The following is a 22,602-nucleotide window of genomic DNA, read 5'->3' on the forward strand; positions in this document are numbered from 1 at the left end:
TCTCTCTCTCTGCCTGCAGGACACAGAGGCCCTGTTGTTTGGCTTCCAGTCGATAGCCGAGACCATAGATGTCAACTACTCCGATGTGATCCCAGGCCTCATCGGACTCATCCCCCGGATCAACATCAGCAACGTCCTGCTGGCCGACACCGTCCTGTACACCATAGGTACCTAACTGTCCTGTGTACCATAGGATTCTATCCATCTACAGTATCTATCAATAGTTCTCGCTCTTGGTATCATCTCTCTCCCTCTTATACTTACCATACCATATACTTACCACCACTGTCACATCCTCAGCAAGTACATAATCTTCAGCTGGGAAAACCTGAGAAAATACACTGATGCCTGCAGTGCCTTCTGTTCAAGATCTTAAATGCAAGGCCCCTCCACCTCTCAGTACTTTGTCAAACAAAAAACATCTTATAATACGTCCAGCTCTACCCAGAGAGGGGACTGTACTGTGGTGCCGTTTAGGTCCAGATCTACCCAGAGAGGGGACTGCACTGTGGTGCCGTTTAGGTCCAGATCTACCCAGAGAGGGACTGTACTGTGGTGTTTAGGTCCAGATCTACCCAGAGAGGGGACTGCACTGTGGTGTTTAGGTCCAGATCTCCCCAGAGAGGGACTGTACTGTGGTGCCGTTTAGGTCCAGATCTACCCTAGAGGGGACTGTACTGTGGCTGTTTAGGTCCAGATCTACCCAGAGAGGGGACTGTACTGTGGTGCTGTTTAGGTCCAGATCTACCCAGAGAGGGGACTGTACTGTGGTGTTTAGGTCCAGATCTACCCAGAGAGGGGACTGTACTGTGGTGCCGTTTAGGTCCAGATCTCCCCAGAGAGGGGACTGTACTGTGGTGCCGTTTAGGTCCAGATCTCCCCAAGAGGGGACTGTACTGTGGTGCCGTTTAGGTGCAGATCTCCCCAGAGAGGGGACTGTACTGTGCCGTTTAGGTCCAGATCTACCCAGAGAGGGGACTGTACTGTGCTGTTTAGGTCCAGATCTCCCCAGAGAGGGGACTGTACTGTGGTGCCGTTTAGGTCCAGATCTACCCAGAGAGGGGACTGTACTGTGGTGCTGTTTAGGTCCAGATCTACCCAGAGAGGGGACTGTACTGTGGTGTTTAGGTCCAGATCTACCCAGAGAGGGACTGTACTGTGGTGTTTAGGTCCAGATCTACCCAGAGAGGGACTGTACTGTGTCGTTTAGGTCCAGATCTACCCAGAGAGGGACTGTACTGTGTCGTTTAGGTCCAGATCTACCCAGAGAGGGGACTGTACTGTGTCGTTTAGGTCCAGATCTCCCCAGAGAGGGGACTGCACTGTGGTGTTTAGGTCCAGATCTACCCAGAGAGGGGACTGTACTGTGGTGCCGTTTAGGTCCAGATCTACCCAGAGAGGGACTGTACTGTGGTGTTTAGGTCCAGATCTACCCAGAGAGGGGCTTGTACTGTGGTGCCGTTTAGGTCCAGATCTCCCCAGAGAGGGGACTGTACTGTGGTGCTGTTTAGGTCCACATCTACCCAGAGAGGGGACTGTACTGTGGTGCCGTTTAGGTCCAGATCTACCCAGAGAGGGGCCTGTACTGTGGTGCCGTTTAGGTCCAGATCTACCCAGAGAGGGGCCTGTACTGTGGTGCTGTTTAGGTCCACATCTACCCAGAGAGGGGACTGTACTGTGGTGTTTAGGTCCAGCTCTACCCAGAGAGGGGCCTGTACTGTGCCGTTTAGGTCCAGCTCCTTCAGTCAGTCCTGTTTTGTAGTCAGAGCCACTCAGTTCTGGAACATCCTACCAACTGGAATAAGACACTGTGCTACCTACCACACCTTTACAAAACAACTCAAGACCTGGCTATTAACCAATCAAACATGTGATCACTTTTAATCAGTTCATTGTGTATTTTATTATTGCTTTTACTATTATGTTGGATTGTGTTGTGTTACGACCCCTGTGTGTCTAAAGGTAAAGGGCTGTAACATAACAGTTGGTTGACAGAAAAGATGGACCACGTTTGTAAACAACAATGATATTTATTGATAGATGCAAAGGAAGCACATGTAGCTCAAGGGTGAGCCCAGGCCAAAACAACAAACAAACACCACTATACTCCAAATAAACCAACCTAATCTATGGTAAAAGAAATTACATTATCTAAACTACTCTTACCTAACCAAAACAGGAGAAAACAATATCCAAAGGAAATGGCAGCTCACCCCATCTGTGCTTCCTGAGAAAGAGAGAAAAACACATTAATGATACATACAACAAAGGCAGAATATATACAAAAACAAACTATAACTAACAATGCTCTCTTTGTGGCCATACACACACAAGGCAATTTCCACTAAGCACAAAGGCCAATAAACGAAATGCAATATTGTCAAAGTCAAGGTTACAAAATCACAATAGGCCTAGCCTCATGCCAGAGAGAGAGAAAGACTGAAGTGAGAAGCCATGTTTTAACAGGTGTGTGGTGATCCATGATTGGGTGGTGTTGATTGAGTGTTGGAGTCTGGAAAGCCATCCACCAATCGGTGCTGTGCGGCTATAATGGAAGGGCAGGCCTGGCAGGGACCAATGGTGGAGGGAACAATGGCTGGAGGGAGGAAAGAAAAATGGAGAACAAACACACATGGAGACACACACTGGGGAATACATACAGTGGGATGTAACACCCCCATACATAAGACAAAAACATGTTTGACACATAACACATAACACCAACAAAACATGTTTTTTCTTTAACAACGAGATCCCCATCTCAGAGATAACATGTACTTCAATGTTCTCTCGCTGCTCCTCAGATAAGTGTGCTAAGTGAGTGGGCAGGTTCAATAACATCTCAGTGTTGGACAATCTAGCACACTGATAAGCTACATTGCGCAACTCTAAGCCATCTACATCCTCACCACTAACGTCAGGAGAGTTCGGAACTATTGGAGTTGAGGCAACAGCAGAGACGGCCAGTCCGGCTGTCGGGTCTGAGGTCTTCACCTGCAGACTATCTCTGGAGAAATATGGTTTAAGCATATTGATGTGGCAAACACGAGAGTGACGTTTACGATCAGGGGTGCGAACTACATAGTCCGTATCACTTATTTTCTTGTCTATTGCATATGGGCCGGAAAAACGAGCGGAAAGAGCAGAACCAAGAATAGGTAACAGGACTAGAACCTTATCACCTGGCTGGAAAGATCGAGAAACAGCTTTCTCGTCATAGTGCCGTTTCATAGTTTTCTGGGAAGAAGAGAGCGCTTCTTTTGCGAGAGAGCACGCCTGATGCAGTCGCTCTCGAAACTGGCTAACAAAATCTAGAACATTAGTGGGTGTGCTGGCACCCTTAGTTTTTTTTTTATTTTGATCTTTTTTCCCCTCCATTTTCCTCAGATTTTTTCTCCCATCCCAATGTTAGTCGTATGCCAATTCCCAGTCCCTTCCTGGTCGCTGCGCACTTACCCCCCACAGTCAGATCATCTGGGAGAGTGGAGGCTACCACGTGCTTCCTCCGACACACGTCCAGCCAATCACCGCTTCTTTTCACCTGGCAGCGCGGATTCTCATTGAGAGGGCGTAGCGTGTGGGAGGATCACACTATCCCCCTCAGGTCCTATCCGCGCTTAGCAGGCGCCCCGACCGAACTGTAGGAGTCGCTGTTTACAACGACCCGGACCCACCCCGCCAGCTTCTCCCACCCTCTAATACAGCCAATTGTATTAGTGTGAATGGCCAGCCAAGCTGGTGACAACCCCGGAGCTGTGAGCTGGATTCGAACAGGCGAATCCAGCTCACAGCTCCGGGGTTGGTGACGAACGCAATCTCTGCTCGGCCACCTAACCGCCTTGCTGGCACCCTTTGTCATGAACCGTTCTTTAAGAACTTTCAGAGGCCCTCTAACAGTGTGCCCGAAAACTAGCTCAGCAGGACTGAAACCAAGAGACTCCTGTATGGTCTCTCGCGCAGCAAATAGAACAAGGGGGACACCCTCATCCCAATCTTTCTCTGTGTCTAAGCAATATTTACGCAACATGGACTTTAATGTCTGATGCCAACGTTCTAGAGCCCCCTGAGTTTCAGGGTGGTAGGCACTGGACACTATATGTCGGATACACAGGGACTGTAACACTTGCTCAAATAACCTAGACAGGAAGTTGGTGCCTTGGTCAGTTTGTACTACCTTAGGCAGTCCAAACGTGGAGAAGAACTTCGTCAAAGCCTTAATTATTACAGGCGCTGTAATTCTGCGAAGAGGTATAGCCTCAGGGAAACGGGTGGCGGTACACATTATTGTCAACAAAAACTGATTGCCGGCTTTGGTCTTTGGCAACGGACCGACACAGTCAACTATGACATGTTCAAATGGTTCACCGACCGCTGGTATAGGACAGAGGGGAGCAGGTGGAATTACCTGGTTTGGCTTTCCGGTGATCTGACAAGTACTACAGGTACGACAGTACTGTGCGACATCGGACTTCAAACCAGGCCAAAAGAAATGTTGAAGTATTCTGTTGTATGTTTTAGTGACTCCCAAATGTCCAGACCAAGGGTGGTCATGGGCCAAGAACAGTACATGCTGACGATAAACTGCAGGGACAACAATCTGATAAACAGTGCTCCAGTCTGGTACCTGATCTGGTAGCCCTATCTCCGATTGTGCATGCTCTGCCAGTCTAGTACCATGGGACCTCCATGTACGCATCAAAACTCCTTCATCCACAAAATAAGAATGCAACTCTCTCCTCTGTTCTGTTTCAAGAGAAGAGAAACATTTTGCAAGAGAAGGGTCAGCCTTCTGGGCAGTAATTAGCATTTCACAAGTAACGGGTAACTTCAATGCGTAGGAACTAGTTACAGTTGTCTGTGGGGGTACCTTACTATGAGTCGGTGGTTTGTCAGCGGTATCAGAAGTTGGAGCCAGCAACTCCTCCCTGACAAAAGCTGAAGCAAAAACAGAGTCAGACAAATTAATTTCATCACCTCTCTTTTTCAATTGAGCCCGAGTGACAACACTTGCAGAAAAAACTTCAGGGAAGTTCTGTGACAAGTCATCAGGCACAGAATCTGTGTCTGGGTGATCCAACACTTCCAGCACAGCGTTCACATGGCCTCCAGCTAAATCATTTCCCATGATAAAGGAAATGCCTTTAACTGGCAAGGAAGGTCTCACCCCTATTTTAAAGAAACCAGTGACCAAATCAGATTGTACATTAATACAGTGTAACAGGGCTGTCACGAAACCCATCTCAATACCTTGAACTAGGACACTAGAACCACAGGAAGATTTCTCAGACAGAGGTAATACATCAGAGAGGATAAAGGATTGTGAGGCTCCAGTATCTCGTAAGATCTGAACTGTACACTGATCTTTTGGATCCCCTGTCAAGGAAACTAAACCCTTGGAAATAAATGGCCTGAAACAAGGGTCGAGAACATCCTGATCATTGTGCATCTGTCGATCGGAATCAGGTGCCATTTTAATCAGACCAACCCCTTTGGGTTGCCTAAAGTTCTGAGAGGACGGTTGCTGCTTACGTTTCAATGTTAAACAGTCAGAAATAACATGACCAGATTTATGACAGTAGTAACATGTCCGCTCCTCTTTTGAGCGTGGAGGTGACATTTTTGGTCGGGGGTGTGTGAATTCTGAATGGTTGGGGACAGAATGTTTCTGAGAGAAATCATGGGGGAGAAACGAGTCACGCCTATCTACAAACACAGTTTTATGGGTTAACGCAAACTCATCAGCTAATACAGCAGCTTGCTGCAGAGTGGACACTTTCTGCTCACTCAGGTAAACGACAATACGCTCTGGCAAACGATTCTTAAACTCTTCTAATAGAATGAGTTCTCTGAGAGAGTTAAGATCTGAGGCCTTGCTTGCTGCACACCATTTATCAAAGAGAGTTCCTTTCTCTCTAGCAAACTCTACAAAGGTCTGGTTGACAGCTCTCTTGTGACTGCGAAACCTCTGCCTATAAGCTTCGGGCACAAGCTCATATGCACAAAGGATGGCAGCCTTCACAGTATCATACAGTAAACTATCTTTTAGGGAAAGTGTTGAACAAACCTCTTGGGCTTTACCAGTCAATTTGCATTGAAGCAACAAAGGCCAGACCTCTCTTGGCCAGGGCAATGAAGCAGCAATACGCTCAAACACATTAAAATAAGTATCAACTTCTGTCTCTCGGAACGGAGGCACCAAAGCAATGTGTTTACTTATATCAAAAGTGTGTGATGAATAAGCTGTGGAGGAGGACATACCAGGGCCTTGTGGAGGAGTCGGTGTAGCAGAGTTGGATTCACTCTTTTGGACTCCCAGCTCCAACTCCCGCAGTCTGAGCTCTTTTTCCACCTCAAGCTCCAACCTACGAATGTTAACAGCCCTTTCATTTTCTGCCTCAAGCTCCATTTTACGAAGCCGATACTCCACCTCATGTGCTTGTGCCTTCTCCTGAGCCTCCATCTGGAGACGGGCTATTCTAACCTTGACCTGGGCCCCTTCTCGAGACCCAGATGACACAGGAGAGGCCAAGTGAAAATGTGGCAATGTGACTTTCACACCTGCCTTCTCAGCACTTTCACCATGAGCTTGCTCCTCAGAAGGCTGTGCTTCAGTAGGTTCACCAGGAGGACTTGCATGTTCATCAGAGACCACAGGTAAAACAAGCGTCCCCTGCTCCAACAGCTTATCTACCACAAGACACCTGATATCCTGCTTAAGATGCTTTTGTTGAACCGAGAGTTTAGAATGTGTGGCAATCTCCACTAAGTCTGCCTTGCGGCAGCTATCCAGCTCTTCCCAAGTAGGATTGCTCAAGAATTTCCCCAGATCAAAAGTACTAACTGCCATTTTAGACACAAATTATCAACTATACAAGTGTAAACAAACACAGCTCACCAAATCCATCAACCAACAATTGAACATGGGTTACAAAATCCCGGACGAGCCCCCATTTATGTTACGACCCCTGTGAGTCTAAGGGTAAAGGGCTGTAACATAACAGTTGGTTGACAGAAAAGATGGACCACGTTTGTAAACAACAATGATATTTATTGATAGATGCAAAGGAAGCACATGTAGCTCAAGGGTGAGCCCAGGCCAAAACAACAAACAAACACCACTATACTCCAAATAAAGCAATCTAATCTATGGTAAAAGGAATTATATTACCTAAACTACTCTTACCTAACCAAAACAGGAGAAAACAATGTCCAAAGGAAATGGCAGCTCACCCCATCTGTGCTTCCTGAGAAAGAGAGAAAAACACATTAATGATACATACAACAAAGGCAGAATATATACAAAAACAAACTATAACTAACAATGCTCTCTCTGTGGCCATACACACACAAGGCAATTTCCACTAAGCACAAAGGCCAATAAACGAAATGCAATATTGTCAAAGTCAAGGTTACAAAATCACAATAGGCCTAGCCTCATGCCAGAGAGAGAGAAAGACTGAAGTGAGAAGCCATGTTTTAACAGGTGTGTGGTGATCCATGATTGGGTGGTGTTGATTGAGTGTTGGAGTCTGGAAAACCATCCACCAACCATCCACTACACCTCCCTATAGACCAGGAAGTAACCACTACACCTCCCTATAGACCAGGAAGTAACCACTACACCTCCCTATAGACCAGGAAGTAACCACTACACCTCCCTATAGACCAGGAAGTAACCACTACACCTCCCTATAGACCAGGAAGTAACCACCACACCTCCCTATAGACCAGGAAGTAACCACTACACCTCCCTATAGACCAGGAAGTAACCACTACACCTCCTTATAGACCAGGAAGTAACCACTACACCTCCCTATAGACCAGGAAGTAACCACTACACCTCCCTATAGACCAGGAAGTAACCACTACACCTCCCTATAGACCAGGAAGTAACCACTACACCTCCCTCTCCTCTCCTCTGTGCCGCTGCAGGGTCCCTGGCGGAGTGGTTGGCGGACCACCCCGTGATGCTGGGTAGCGTGTTGCCGGTGGTGCTGCAGGGTCTGCTGAAGCCGGAGCTGTCGGTGTCCAGCGTGTCGACGCTGAAGAGGATCTGCAGGGAGTGTCGCCAGGACCTCGGCCCCTACAGCCACGACATCATGACGGTGTCACAGGTTAACCTTTCACTATCGCACTACAGACGGTTAACCCTTTCACTACCACACTACAGAAGGTTAACCTTTCACTATCGCACTACAGACGGTTAACCCTTTCACTACAGAAGGTTAACCTTTCACTACCACACTACAGGAGGTTAACCCTTTCACTACCACACTACAGAAGGTTAAACGTATGGTTTCTCTTTACAGGATGTGCTGGTCAAGGAAGTCCATAAGGTCAGTATGAAGCAATCAACTAGTAGCACTTTCAACTTTATCTGGAACAAAAGTACAGGCATCTGCTCTCTGACGAAGACACTTAAGATCTGTGTGTGTGTGTGTGTGTGTGTGTGTGTGTGTGTGTGTGTGTGTGTGTGTGTGTGTGTGTGTGTGTGTGTGTGTGTGTGTGTGTGTGTGTGTGTGTGTGTGTGTGTGTGTGTGTGTGTGTGTGTGTGTGCGCCTGTGTGTGCGCCTGTGTGTGTGTGTGTGTGTGTGTGTGTGTGTGTGTGTGTGTGTGTGTGTGTGTGTGTGTGTGTGTGCGTGTGTGTGTGTGTGTGTGTGTGTGTGTGTGTGTGTGTGTGTGTGTGTGCGTGTGTGTGTGTGTGTGCGCCTGTGTGTGCGCCTGTGTGTGTGTGTGTGTGTGTGTGTGTGTGTGTGTGTGTGTGTGTGTGTGTGTGTGTGTGTGTGTGTGTGTGTGTGTGTGTGTGTGTGTGTGTGTGTGTGTGTGTGTGTGTGTGTGTGTGTGTGTGTGTGTGTGTGTGCGTGCAGAGCAGCCAGGTCATGTGGCTGATGCAGGCTCTAGGCCTGCTGCTCTCAGGCCTCCCGGGGGGCGAGGTCCTGGCCGGCCTCCACGCCCTCGTCACGCCCCACGTCCAGAGGCTGGACACTCTGGTCCAACAGGAGGTGAGACGACAAGGAGAAACAAGCACATGTTTATATTAATTATTATTAGTGCTGTCAGGCGATTAATTTTTTTTTATCTAATTAATTACAGGATTTGTAATTAATTAATCTAATTAATCGCATTTTAATCGCATAACCATTTTAGGCCTGATATTGTATATTCTATAATCATATTTCAAATGGCATGTGTCCGGATGGCATGAATTCAGTACTGTATCTACAAAACCTTCTGTTTAATCATCTTCCATTTATTCATTTTCTTAGATTGTTCAGGTCTGGTCAATTTTAGCATGGTGTTATTCACAGTCAAAAAAAGTATAATATTAATTGATATTCTCATTTGGTTCATTACAATGTACTCAAGCCTAGTAACAGACACAGTATTTCTGACACCGGGAATACATTCCCTGAGATCCATAGATGTCCCTAGAATCAGATACCAAGAACATGCAAATGAACCATATTAAAAAAAAGTCTGTAAATGTTTATTCTACGTTCTTATGGAATGAATGAGATAAAAAAAATTAAAATTAAAAAAAATTAAATTAATTTTGAGTTAGGTAATTTTCATAACGCGATAATTTGCTGTGTAATTAATTAATCTAATTAACGCGATAAACTGACAGCCCTATTAATTATTAGTGCTGTCAAACAATTAAAATCTTTAATCTGATTAATCGCATGATTGTCCATAGTTAACTCACGATTAATCACAAATTAATTGCATTTAAAAAAAAAAGTTTTAATACTCTTTAATACTCTTATCAACATGAGACTCAACACTCTTACTCTTCTTGTATCACAAACAGTACTGTATTTGTAAATCTGGTATGTCATAAATGTATAGATGTAGCAGTACTGTCTATCTGTATGTCATGTATGTCATGTGTCATGATGTCATTGAAAATGGGGGACCCTGATGTAAACAAGACGAAAGTCTTTCTCTGGTCTGCATCCCCTTAACAATTGTGTGTATTGAGCCGTACTGTATTGTAGCCATTCTGCAATCTGTTAATAAAGTTTTCAATCAATCAAAACAAATGCTTGCTTTATGCAGCTATTTAACACAAAAGGATGACCCTCATGCATTGCAAATTTGCATCAAATTCAAAACAGAGTGATGCACAAAATAACTTAAAAGAAAATAATAATTTAAAACATTGAATAAAGTGCATGAAATAATAGGGGAAAGAAAACATTAGGAACTTGTTACATTCACCCACACAAGGGCTGAGGACTCACCCCCCCCACCCCCTCTCTCTTTCTCTCTTGCCCCTTCCTCATCTCTCTCAACCCCCCCCCCCCTCTCTCTCTCTCTCTCTCTCTCTCTCTCTCTCTCTCTCTCTCTCTCTCTCTCTCTCTCTCTCTCTCTCTCTCTCTCTCTCTCTCTCTCTCTCTCTCTCTCTCTCTCTCTCTCACACACACACAGGCACGTGCACACATAGAGGCCAAGGGGTGCCTGAGCACCTGCCTTTTTGAGCCTCATCAAAAAAGTGCCCTTTTTGAAAAAAAAAATATATATATATTTTTTTTTACTGTTACGCATATAGACTGCCCTTCCAACAGAAAAATGTCAGGATAGAATCAAAATATTAGGTAAAGAGAGAGAGATGCCCCATATTCCATTGCAGTTTGCACAGCCTCCTCAGCGTGCCTCTCCGCGGACCTATATATTTTATGCATAGCGTGGGTGGTGATGATGATGATGATGATAATAGAAACCGCTGTTGAATGCTGGTATTACACTCATTGAGGGACACGAAGAAGTCAAGTCCGATGGGATTTGGGAATATCAAATACAAATCGAGATTGGAATAAAAAATGCATTTATATTAAACAATACAGAATATACAGCACTTCTTGGGGTCTGTAGGGTAAGCACTTATTCCCTCCCCCCTGAACATGTATGGAGATGTATGGGCCTTTTAAGTCAGTGATAAAAGTGTCTTTCAAGGATAAGTGAGCTCCTGCACTGATTATTATAGTTCAATATTCAATATTTGATCACCAAAACCCCCCAAAAAGCATAAAAAGGGGGCCCCCCGCCCGAAAAGGGCCCTTAAAAGTCGTGCTCGCTTAATATATACACACAAGTGTGGTGCCCTTTTCAGCCTTTGAGCACCTGCCCCTCTAAAGTCCTGTGCACGTCCCTGCACACACACACACACACACACACACACACACACACACACACACACACACACACACACACACACACACACACACACACACACACACACACACACACACACACACACACACACACACAGGGTGGGCAGGACAGGACAGGACAGAGCAGGACAGGAGAGGACAGGAGAGGACAGGACAGGACAGGACAGGACAGGACAGGAGAGGACAGGAGAGGACAGGACAGGAGAGGACAGGACAGGACAGGACAGGACAGGACAGGACAGGACAGGAGAGGACAGGAGAGGACAGGACAGAGCAGGACAGGACAGGACAGGACAGGGGGGACAGGACAGGAGAGGACAGTGACAGGACAGGAGAGGACAGGACAGAGCAGGACAGAACAGGGGGGACAGGACAGGACAGAACAGGGGGGACAGGACAGGACAGGACAGGGCAGGACAGGACAGAACAGGACAGGACAGGACAGGACAGGGCAGGACAGGAGAAAAAAAAGAACGAACTAAAACGAAAACACAAAAAAAACGAAAACGCAAAAAAACGAAAACGCAAAAAAATGAACTAACTAAAACAAAAACGCAAAAAAACGTACGAAAAAAAAAACGAAAACGCAAAAAATAAGGAACTAAAACGAAAAACACAAAACAAAAAAAACGCAAAAAAATGAACGAACTAAAACGAAAACGCAAAAAAAACGAACGCAAAAAAACTAACGAACTGAAAAAAAACGCAAAAAATGAACGAACAAAAAACGAACAAAAAAAAATACGCAAAAAAAATGGACGAACTAAAACGAAAATGCAAAAAAACGAACGAAAAAAAACGAACGCAAAATAATTAACGAACTAAAACGAAAACGAACACAAAAAAAAGAACACAAAAAAACAGAACAGAACAGGACAGGACAGGACAGGACAGGGCAGGACAGGACAGGACAGTGACAGGACAGAGCAGGACAGGACAGGACAGGACAGGACAGGACAGGACAGGACAGAGCAGGACAGGACAGGACAGAGCAGGACAGGACAGAACAGGGGGGACAGGACAGGACAGGACAGAACAGGACAGGACAGGACAGAACAGGACAGGACAGGACAGTGACAGGACAGGACAGGACAGGACAGAGCAGGACAGAACAGGACAGAGCAGGACAGGACAGGACAGGACAGGACAGAACAGAACAGAACAGGACAGGACAGGACAGTGACAGGACAGGACAGGACAGAACAGGACAGGACAGGACAGTGACAGGACAGGACAGAGCAGGACAGGACAGGACAGGACAGGACAGTGACAGGACAGGACAGGACAGAGCAGGACAGGACAGGACAGGACAGTGACAGGACAGGAGAGGACAGGACAGGACAGAACAGGACAGGACAGGACAGGAGAGGACAGGAGAGGACAGGAGAGGACAGGACAGAACAGGACAGGACAGGACAGTGACAGGACAGGACAGAGCAGAGCAGGACAGGACAGGACAGGGGGGACAGGACAGAACAGGACAGGACAGGACAGGACAGAACAGGGGGGACAGAACAGGACAGGACAGGACAGGACAGGGCAGGACAGGACAGGACAGAGCAGGACAGAACAGGACAGGAGAAAAAAAAGAACGAACTAAAACGAAAACGCAAAAAAAAACGAAAACGCAAAAAAACGAAAACGCAAAAAAATGAACTAACTAAAACAAAAACGCAAAAAAACGTACGAAAAAAAAACGAAAACGCAAAAAATAAGGAACTAAAACGAAAAACACAAAACAAAAAAAACGCAAAAAAATGAACGAACTAAAACGAAAACGCAAAAAAAAAAAACGAACGCAAAAAAACTAACGAACTGAAAAAAAAACGCAAAAAATTAACGAACTAAAAAAAAAATAATAATATACGCAAAAAAAATTGACGAACTAAAACGAAAATGCAAAAAAACGAAAGAAAAAAACGAACGCAAAATAATTAACGAACTAAAACGAAAACGAACACAAAAAAAAGAACACAAAAAAACAGAACAGAACAGGACAGGACAGGACAGGGCAGGACAGGACAGGACAGTGACAGGACAGGACAGAGCAGGACAGGACAGGACAGGACAGGACAGGACAGGACAGGGCAGGACAGGACAGGACAGGACAGGACAGAGCAGGACAGGACAGGACAGGACAGGACAGAACAGGACAGGACAGGGCAGGACAGGGCAGGACAGGACAGGACAGGACAGGACAGGACAGAACAGGACAGGACAGGACAGGAGAGGACAGGACAGGGCAGGACAGGACAGAGCAGGACAGGACAGTGACAGGACAGAGCAGGACAGGACAGAGCAGGACAGGACAGGACATAACAGGACAGGACAGAGCAGGACAGGACAGGACAGGACAGGACAGGACAGGACAGAGCAGGACAGGACAGGACAGGACAGGACAGAACAGGACAGGACAGGACAGGACAGGACAGGAGAGGACAGGACAGAGCAGGACAGGCCAGGACAGGACAGTGACAGGACAGGACAGGACAGTGACAGGACAGGAGAGGACAGGACAGTGACAGGACAGTGACAGGACAGGACAGGACAGGACAGGACAGAGCAGGACAGTGACAGGACAGTGACAGGACAGTGACAGGACAGGACAGGACAGGACAGGACAGGACAGAGCAGGACAGGACAGAACAGGACAGAGCAGGACAGGACAGGGCAGGACAGGGGGGACAGAGCAGGGGGACAGAGCAGGACAGGACAGAGCAGGACAGGAGAGGACAGGACAGGACAGGACAGGACAGGGCAGGACAGGAGAGGACAGGACAGGACAGGACAGGACAGTGACAGGACAGGACAGAGCAGGACAGGACAGGACAGAGCAGGGCAGGACAGGACAGGACAGAGCAGGACAGGACAGGACAGGACAGGACAGGACAGGACAGAGCAGGGCAGGACAGGACAGAGCAGGACAGGACAGGACAGGACAGGACAGGACAGGACAGTGACAGGACAGGACAGAGCAGGACAGGACAGGACAGAGCAGGGCAGGACAGGACAGGACAGGACAGTGACAGGACAGTGACAGGACAGGACAGAGCAGGACAGGAGAGGACAGGATAGGACAGGACAGGACAGGGCAGGACAGGACAGGACAGGGCAGGACAGGACAGGACAGGACAGGGCAGGACAGGGCAGGGCAGGACAGGACAGTGACAGGACAGGACAGGACAGGGCAGGACAGGGCAGGGCAGGACAGGGCAGGACAGGACAGGACAGTGACAGGAGGACAGGGCAGGACAGGGCAGGGCAGGGCAGGACAGGACAGGACAGGACAGGGCAGGACAGGACAGGGCAGGGCAGGACAGGACAGGACAGGACAGTGACAGGAGGACAGGACAGGACAGGAGGACAGGACAGGACAGGACAGGACAGGACAGGACAGGGCAGGACAGGGCAGGGCAGGGCAGGCCATCCAACCATAACGACACCCTCTCTCTCAACAGCCCAGCCCCTCCAGTAAGCCGTCCATTATCCACATCCTGGGGATGCTGTCCAACCTGTTCACCACTCTGGACGTCAACAGGCTGGCCGAGGGTGGAGAGGGGGCAGCCTCCGCAAGACCTGCACTCTCCCAGGCCACACTCAACCCAGTAAGACCCACCCTCAACCCAGTAAGACCAGACTCAACCCAGTAAGACCCACCCTCAACCCAGTAAGACCAGACTCCTTCCAGTAAGACCAGACTCAACCCAGTAAGACCAGACTCAACCCAGTAAGACCCACCCTCAAACCAGTAAGACCAGACTCCTTCCAGTAAGACCAGACTCAACCCAGTAAGACCAGACTCGACCCAGTAAGACCAGACTCAACCCAGTAAGACCCACCCTCAACCCAGTAAGACCACCCTCAACCCAGTAAGACCAGACTCAACCCAGTAAGACCAGACTCGACCCAGTAAGACCAGACTCAACCCAGTAAGACCCACCCTCAACCCAGTAAGACCACCCTCAACCCAGTAAGACCAGACTCAACCCAGTAAGACCAGACTCAACCCAGTAAGACCAGACTCAAACCAGTAAGACCCACCCTCAACCCAGTAAGACCAGACTCAACCCAGTAAGACCAGACTCAACCCAGTAAGACCAGGCCACACTCAACCCAGTAAGACCAGACTCAACCCAGTAAGACCAGACCCAACCCAGTAAGACCCACACTCAACCCAGTAAGACCAGACTCAATCCAGTAAGACCCACACTCAACCCAGTAAGACCAGACTCAACCCAGTAAGACCCACACTCAACCCAGTAAGACCAGACTTAACCCAGTAAGACCAGACTCAACCCAGTAAGACCCACACTCAACCCAGTAAGACCAGACTCAACCCACCAGACTCAACCCAGTAAGACCAGACCACACTCAACCCAGTAAGACCAGACTCAACCCAGTAAGACCAGACTCAACCCAGTAAGACCCACACTCAACCCAGTAAGACCAGGCCACACTCAACCCAGTAAGACCAGACTCAACCCAGTAAGACCAGACTCAACCCAGTAAAACCAGACTCAACCCAGTAAGACCAGACTCAACCCAGTAAAACCAGACTCAACCCAGTAAGACCAGACTCAACCCAATAAGACCAGACTCAACCCAGTAAGACCAGACTCAACCCAGTAAGACCCACCCTCAACCCAGTAAGACCAGACCACACTCAACCCAGTAAGACCAGACCCAACTCACTAAGACCCACACTCAACCCAGTAAGACCCACACTCAACCCAGTAAGACCAGACCCAACCCACTAAGACCCACACTCAACCCAGTAAGACCAGACCCAACCCACTAAGACCCACACTCAACCCAGTAAGACCAGGCCACACTCAACCCAGTAAGACCAGACCACACTCAACCCAGTAAGACCAGACCCAACCCAGTAAGACCAGACTCAACACAGTAAGACCAGGCCACACCTGACCCACTAAGACCCACACTCAACCCAGTAAGACCAGACCCAACCCAGTAAGACCAGACTCAACACAGTAAGACCAGGCCACACCTGACCCACTAAGACCCACACTCAACCCAGTAAGACCAGGCCACACATGGCCCACTAAGACCAGACCCAACCCACTAAGACCCACACTCAACCCAGTAAGACCAGGCCACACTCAACCCACTAAGACCAGACCCAACCCACTAAGACCCACACCTGTAACGGTTCCAGGGAGGACAATGTGAACAGAACACAGCCGCGCGCCCCCTCACCAAAACAAAAAAACATGAACACATCAGCCCAGTTTTGGCCTCGCTCCACTGGCTGCCTGTCCGCTTTAGGATCGATTTTAAATTAGCCCTAAATGTTTTTAAATCACTAAATGGCACGGCTCCTCCCTATCTGTCCGAACTCCTGCACCGCCACACCCTCCACCGATCCCTCAGATCAGCTGACCAGCTGCTATTGGTGGTGCCTAGAACTAGGCTCAAGACTAGGGGAGACAGAGCTTTCTCCACCGCAGCGCCTAGATTGTGGAACAGCCTCCCCCTCAGCGTACGGACCGCCCAGACCGTGCAGGCTTTTAAATCACTTTTAAAAACCTACCTGTTCTCCCTGGCCTTCCCCCCCACTTAATCACCACTAGACCCCTGGCCCTTCTATCCTTTTTGTTTTACTGTGTCCTACCTGTTTTTATTACTTTCATTGCTTTACTATGTTTTTAATCTTATATCTTGCATCATATTATTTTGTTTTTATTACTTTCATTGCTTTATTATGTTTTTAATCTTATATCTTGCATCACATTATTTAGTTTTTATCAACCTGCCTGTGAAGCACTTTGGTGCCAGCTGCCTCTGCCTGGAAATGTGCTATATAAATAAAATGTACTTGACTTGACTTGACTTGACTTGACTTGACTTGACTTGACAGCAGGGCAAGGGAGACGACAGCAGACACGACAGGTACGGGAACACGGAGGAAATGACGCCACAAAGGAGTGAGGACAGACCCACAGTTAAATACACGACTAATTATAATTGACAACACCTGGCACAGCCAGTCCAAAACACAGAAACAATTAAACACCAAACTAGACACAAAACAATATCACAACAACAACCAAAGCAATATCACAAACAACAACCAGACAGGAGGACGACATTTAAACAAGGGAATGAAAAGCCCAGGACAACATACATGAAAAAATTAACTCTATTACTTTTATGAAACACAAAATGGTGGGTCCACATTTGAAAGTATTAACAGTTTGTGGTGCTCTCAGGTGGTTGGGGAGAGCATTCCATAGTCTGGGCGTGGCCGAGCAGAAGGCTCGATCGCCCATGGTGTGCAGCTTAGTCCTGGGGGATTTGAGGAGGTAGGCTGTGCCGGAGCTGAGGGAGTGTGAGGAGGACTGGGGGGTGAGGAGTTCCTTGAGGTAGGCAGGGGCGCCACCGTGTACACACTGGTGAGTGAGGAGGGAGACCTTGTACTCGATCCTGTGTTCCACGGGGAGCCAGTGAAGTGATCTGAGGGTGGGGGTGATGTGGTCATATTTGCGCACCCTCATCAGGATCCTAGAAGTGCTATTCTGGATGGTTTGCAGTTTTTGAATGCTTTTACTAGGGATCCCGATGAGGAGTGCATTGCAATAGTCCAGCCTGGAGGAGACGAAGGCGTGGACGAGTTTCTCTGAATCTGCCAGAGTGAGTGAGGAGTGGAGTTTTGAGATGTTCCTGAGGTGAAAGAAAGACGTCTTGCAGATGTATTTGATGTGAGTCTTGAATGAGAGGTGGGGTTCCACTTTCACTCCCAAGTTAGTGACAAGGGTGGAGAGAGGAATGTCCTGGCCGGAGAAGGAGATGATGGTGATGGTGGATGACCGGACCTGGAGTGGGGTACAAACCAGCATGGCTTCCGTTTTGGAGCTGTTGACCTGTAGAAACCTGTGGTTCATCCACGCCTTAGTCTCCTCCAGGCAAGCGGTCAGTGTGGGGGGGGTGATGATGGTGAAGATGGTGAAATTCGAATGTACAGCTGGGTGTCGTCAGCATAGCAGTGGAACGACACACCGTGCCGGCTGATGATGCGGCCGAGGGGGAGCATGTACAGGGTGAACAGCAGGGGGCCGAGGACGGATCCCTGGGGGACACCACAGGTGACGGGGTGAGTAGAGGATGTTGCGCCTCCCAGGGAGACACACTCAGTCCGACCAGCCAAGAGGGACTGGAACAAGCCCAGGGCTAGGTCATGGAGTTCGACGTCGGAATGGAGACAGTCCAGGACGATAACATGATCATCCGTGTCAAAGGCAGCCGATTGGATGGGGTTCCAGCATCCGCCGCCATCAGAAGGTCGTGAGATATAGTGAGCTAGAATCAGACCACACCCACTAAGACCAGGCCACACCCACTAAGATGAGACCACACCCACTAAGACCAGGCCACACCCACCAAGACCCAGACCACACCCACTAAGACCAGGCCACACCCACTAAGAGCAGGCCACACCCACTAGGACCAGACCACACCCACTAAGACCAGGCCACACCCACTAAGACCAGGCCACACCCACTAAGACCCAGACCACACCCACTAAGACCCAGTGTTTACACTCCTTCTTTTCTTCTCCTCTTCTCTTCTCTTCTCTTCACTTCTCTTCTCTTCTCTTCTCTTCTCTTCTCCTCCTCTCCTCTCCTCTCCTCTCATCTCCTCTCCTCTCCTCTCCTCTCCTCTCCTCTCCTCTCCTCTCCTCTCCTCTCCTCTTCCCTCCCCTCCCCTCCTCTCCTCTCCTCTCCCCTCCTCTCCTCTCCCCTCCTCTCCTCTCCTCTCCTCTCCTCTCCTCTCCTCTCCTCTCCTCTCCTCTCTTCTCTTCTCTTCTCCCCTCCCCTCCTCTCCTCTCTTCTCTTCTCTTCTCTTCTCCCCTCCTCTCCTCTCTTCTCCTCTCCCCTCCCCTCCTCTCCTCTCTTCTCCTCCTCTCCTCCTCCGTCCCTCCCTCCCTCAGGTGGTGATCGTGTTACAGCAGGTGTTTCCACTCATCCAGACCATCCTCAGCAAGTGGCTCCATGACTCAGAAGTAGTGGAGGTGTGTGTGTGGAGTGTGTGGAGTGTGTGAGTGTGTGGAGTGTGTGTGTGTGTGTGGAGTGTGTGTGTGTGGAGCAGTGGAGGCTGCTGACCAAATTTTTAGGTAAAGCACAAATTATTATATTATATTATATATTAAATTATATTTTTAAAACATCCCCCACTGTGTGTCAGTGGTCAGTGGACACAGATGAAAACATATTAACATTAGGTGACAGCGCACCTGACCAGATGAAATCATATTAGGTGACGGCACACCTGACCAGATGAAATCATATTAGGTGACAGCGCACCTGACCAGATCAAAACATATTAGGTGACAGCGCACCTGATCAGATCAAAACATTTTAGGTGACAGCGCACCTGACCAGATCAAAACATATTAGGTGAAGGTGACAAGGAAGCCACAGACTCATACCCCCCCGACACTCAACTAACCGCCTCGGCCAGTCCTTCATACCAGTGGCCATCAGGCTCCACAACAGTGGGCAGCGACTGCTGCCAGACATCGACCTAGAACTAATAGGAACCCAAGTAAGACAATAACACTACCTTATGCATACTGCACCTTATGTGGATACTGTGAATAATGAATAATGTATATTTCAGTTAGTTAGATAGTAAATTATAACACTACCTTATGCATACAGCACCTTATGTGACACTGTGAAAATATATTTCAGTTAGTTAGATAGTAAATTATATTGACCTATTTGTTTACACTGCTTGTGTTGTTTTCACTACCTGTACCCCCCCCCCCCCCCCCTTCCCACATGCTGCTATGATGCCTGAATTTCCCCAAGGGGATCAATAAAGGAATATCTTATCTTATCTTAAAAGGAAAGATGAAATTCCCTACCTGGGTTCCATCCTATAGAGGCAAATCATTCCTGTGACAAAATGGGATCCAATGTAATAAAACTAAGTCAACCAACGAACTAGATTCCTGTACCGGATCTCCTCTCTGGTAAACAAGAATACCTTGAAGACTCTAACAGGAGCACTCATTCAAGGGTACTACGACTATGCTTGCACCTCATGGTACCAAAGCACCTCAAAGGCACTAAAAACAAGATTACAAACATCACAAAACAAACTGGTCAGACTACTGCTTGACCTTACTCCTAAAATCCAGTAGACGACAGAGTACAGCAACTTGCAATGGGCCTGGTCTACAAGATACACTACACCACTAAGATACCCATGTGCATGTTGAAATACTTCCCAAAGGTCAGTGAATACCACGACCACAACACCAGAGGGAGCTCCACAAATCATGTTCAACCCAGATAAAATAATTTAAAAAGTAAAAAAAAACAAAAAAAAAACGTTTTTTTAATAAAAGAAAAATAGTCATAACTTAGAAATGAGATTGCATAGGTCTATGAATCGATATCGCGATTCTGTTTTGATTAATTGCCCAGCCCTACAGTGTGTACAGTAAGTTAGCTTGGTGATAATCATTGTGATGTAGGCTAAGCTGGCTAGCTACTGTTAGCATACAAGCTTTTACAAACACTGTAGCCTACTTACTTTTTCATCCACAACGTTTTTTCTGATCCAGATGCATAAGTCCACTTCTTCATGTTGCTCAGTTGCTGGTTTATACTTCGGTCCTACATGTAATATTCGCGCAAAGTTTAATTTAGCCTGACTTGACTTGTTATAGCTGTACAGCTTACTAACTACTAAACAACAACTAAACTACTAGCTTGCTCTTTCAAACAGTCAAAATGGGTCCAGCTGCAGGTCCGGAGGTTAGGTTTAGCTCTGGCCAATCTCAAGTTTCTTTATTAGTTGTCATACAGAAGTACAGAATACTTTTATACAAAATGCTTCTTTCTGTTACATTTTGTATAAAAGTATTCTGTACTTCTGTATGACAACTAATAAAGAAACTTGAGAAACTTGAGATTGGCCCGAGCTAAACCTAACCTCCGGACCTGCAGCTGGACCCGTTTTGACTTTGCAATGCACCAATCTCTGATTGGATTTGCAAGGCTGCGAATCATATTCAACCTCTGTGTATTGGATGTCAAGGGCTGTCAATCATTCAACCCTCCATTCAATGGCAAGAGTTTAACTGCACAGACCGTGCTTAGACGAAGTTAATAGCCTATTTCGATTGGCTGTTATTTATTATTTATTTAACATTGGGTCAGCCTGTGAAGTGAACATGCACGAATATTACTGCAGTCATTACTACAGTGCAGGCCTGCTCAGAGCTGTCAATTTTGGAAATTTTTTGAAGAAAAAAAAATTCACTGGCATTTTTTTTACAGAGGAAAACTTTTCTAATAAAAAAATATAAAATAATAATAATTAAAAAAATAAGATTTTTATATATATATAAATAATTTTTTTTTATATATATATGTAAATTAATAATAATTATGAATTATGAGTGAATTTGTGTTTCACGTGTTGTCATAGAGAAACCTCCACTGGTGTGGAGTGTGTGTGGAGTGTGTGTGTGTGTGTGGAGTGTGTGTGTGTGTGTGTGTGTGTGTGTACTGACCCCCACCCTCTCACAGCCCCCCTCTCACCCCCTGACCCCCACCCTCTCACAGCCCCCCCTCTCCCCCCCTGACCCCCACCCTCTCACAGCCCCCCTCTCACCCCCTGACCCCCACCCTCTCACAGCCCCCCTCTCACCCCCTGACCCCCACCCTCTCACAGCCCCCCCTCTCCCCCCCCTGACCCCCACCCTCTCACAGCCCCCCCTCTCCCCCCCCTGACCCCCACCCTCTCACAGCCCCCCCTCTCCCCCCCCTGACCCCCACCCTCTCACAGCCCCCCCTCTCCCCCCCCTGACCCCCACCCTCTCACAGCCCCCCTCTCACCCCCTGACCCCCACCCTCTCACAGCCCCCCTCTCCCCCCCTGACCCCCACCCTCTCACAGCCCCCCCTCTCCCCCCCCTGACCCCCACCCTCTCACAGCCCCCCCTCTCACCCCCTGACCCCCACCTCACAGCCCCCCCTCTCCCCCCCCTGACCCCCACCCTCTCACAGCCCCCCCTCTCACCCCCTGACCCCCACCCTCTCACAGCCCCCCTCTCCCCCCCCTGACCCCCACCCTCTCACAGCCCCCTCTCACCCCCTGACCCCCACCCTCTCACAGCCCCCCTCTCACCCCCTGACCCCCACCCTCTCACAGTCCCCCCTCTCCCCCCCCTGACCCCCACCCTCTCACAGCCCCCCCTCTCCCCCCCAGGCAGTGTGTGGGGTGTTTGAGCGCTCGGTACGGACCCTCCTCCATGACTTTGGTCCCCTGGTGGCCCGTCTGAGTGAGACGCTGGCTCAGATCTACAGCGCCTTCCCGCAGGCCGCCCGCAGGCCGCGCCTCTGGAGCTCGCACGCCAGGTGGGCCTCCCCCCCCTCTTCCTCCTCATCTTCTTC

General features: G+C 48.2%; 1 protein-coding gene across 1 annotated transcript in view; it reads left to right on the forward strand.

The window, feature by feature from the left end:
* LOC311243433 (importin-13-like) overlaps positions 1 to 22,602 on the forward strand; it is a gene marked incomplete at both ends in the record, with an annotated part of 159,906 nt that overhangs the window by 72,075 nt on the left and 65,229 nt on the right. The window contains 8 exon segments of the mRNA XM_084332664.1: positions 20 to 167; positions 7,933 to 8,114; positions 8,310 to 8,336; positions 8,868 to 9,002; positions 14,633 to 14,779; positions 19,123 to 19,203; positions 22,418 to 22,522; positions 22,525 to 22,566. Coding sequence (XP_084188790.1) covers positions 20 to 167; positions 7,933 to 8,114; positions 8,310 to 8,336; positions 8,868 to 9,002; positions 14,633 to 14,779; positions 19,123 to 19,203; positions 22,418 to 22,522; positions 22,525 to 22,566 — 867 coding nt within the window.

This window comes from Notolepis coatsorum, assembly GCF_963971535.1.
Source record: "Notolepis coatsorum genome assembly, chromosome: 17".
NCBI classification, from domain to species: domain Eukaryota; kingdom Metazoa; phylum Chordata; class Actinopteri; order Aulopiformes; family Paralepididae; genus Notolepis; species Notolepis coatsorum.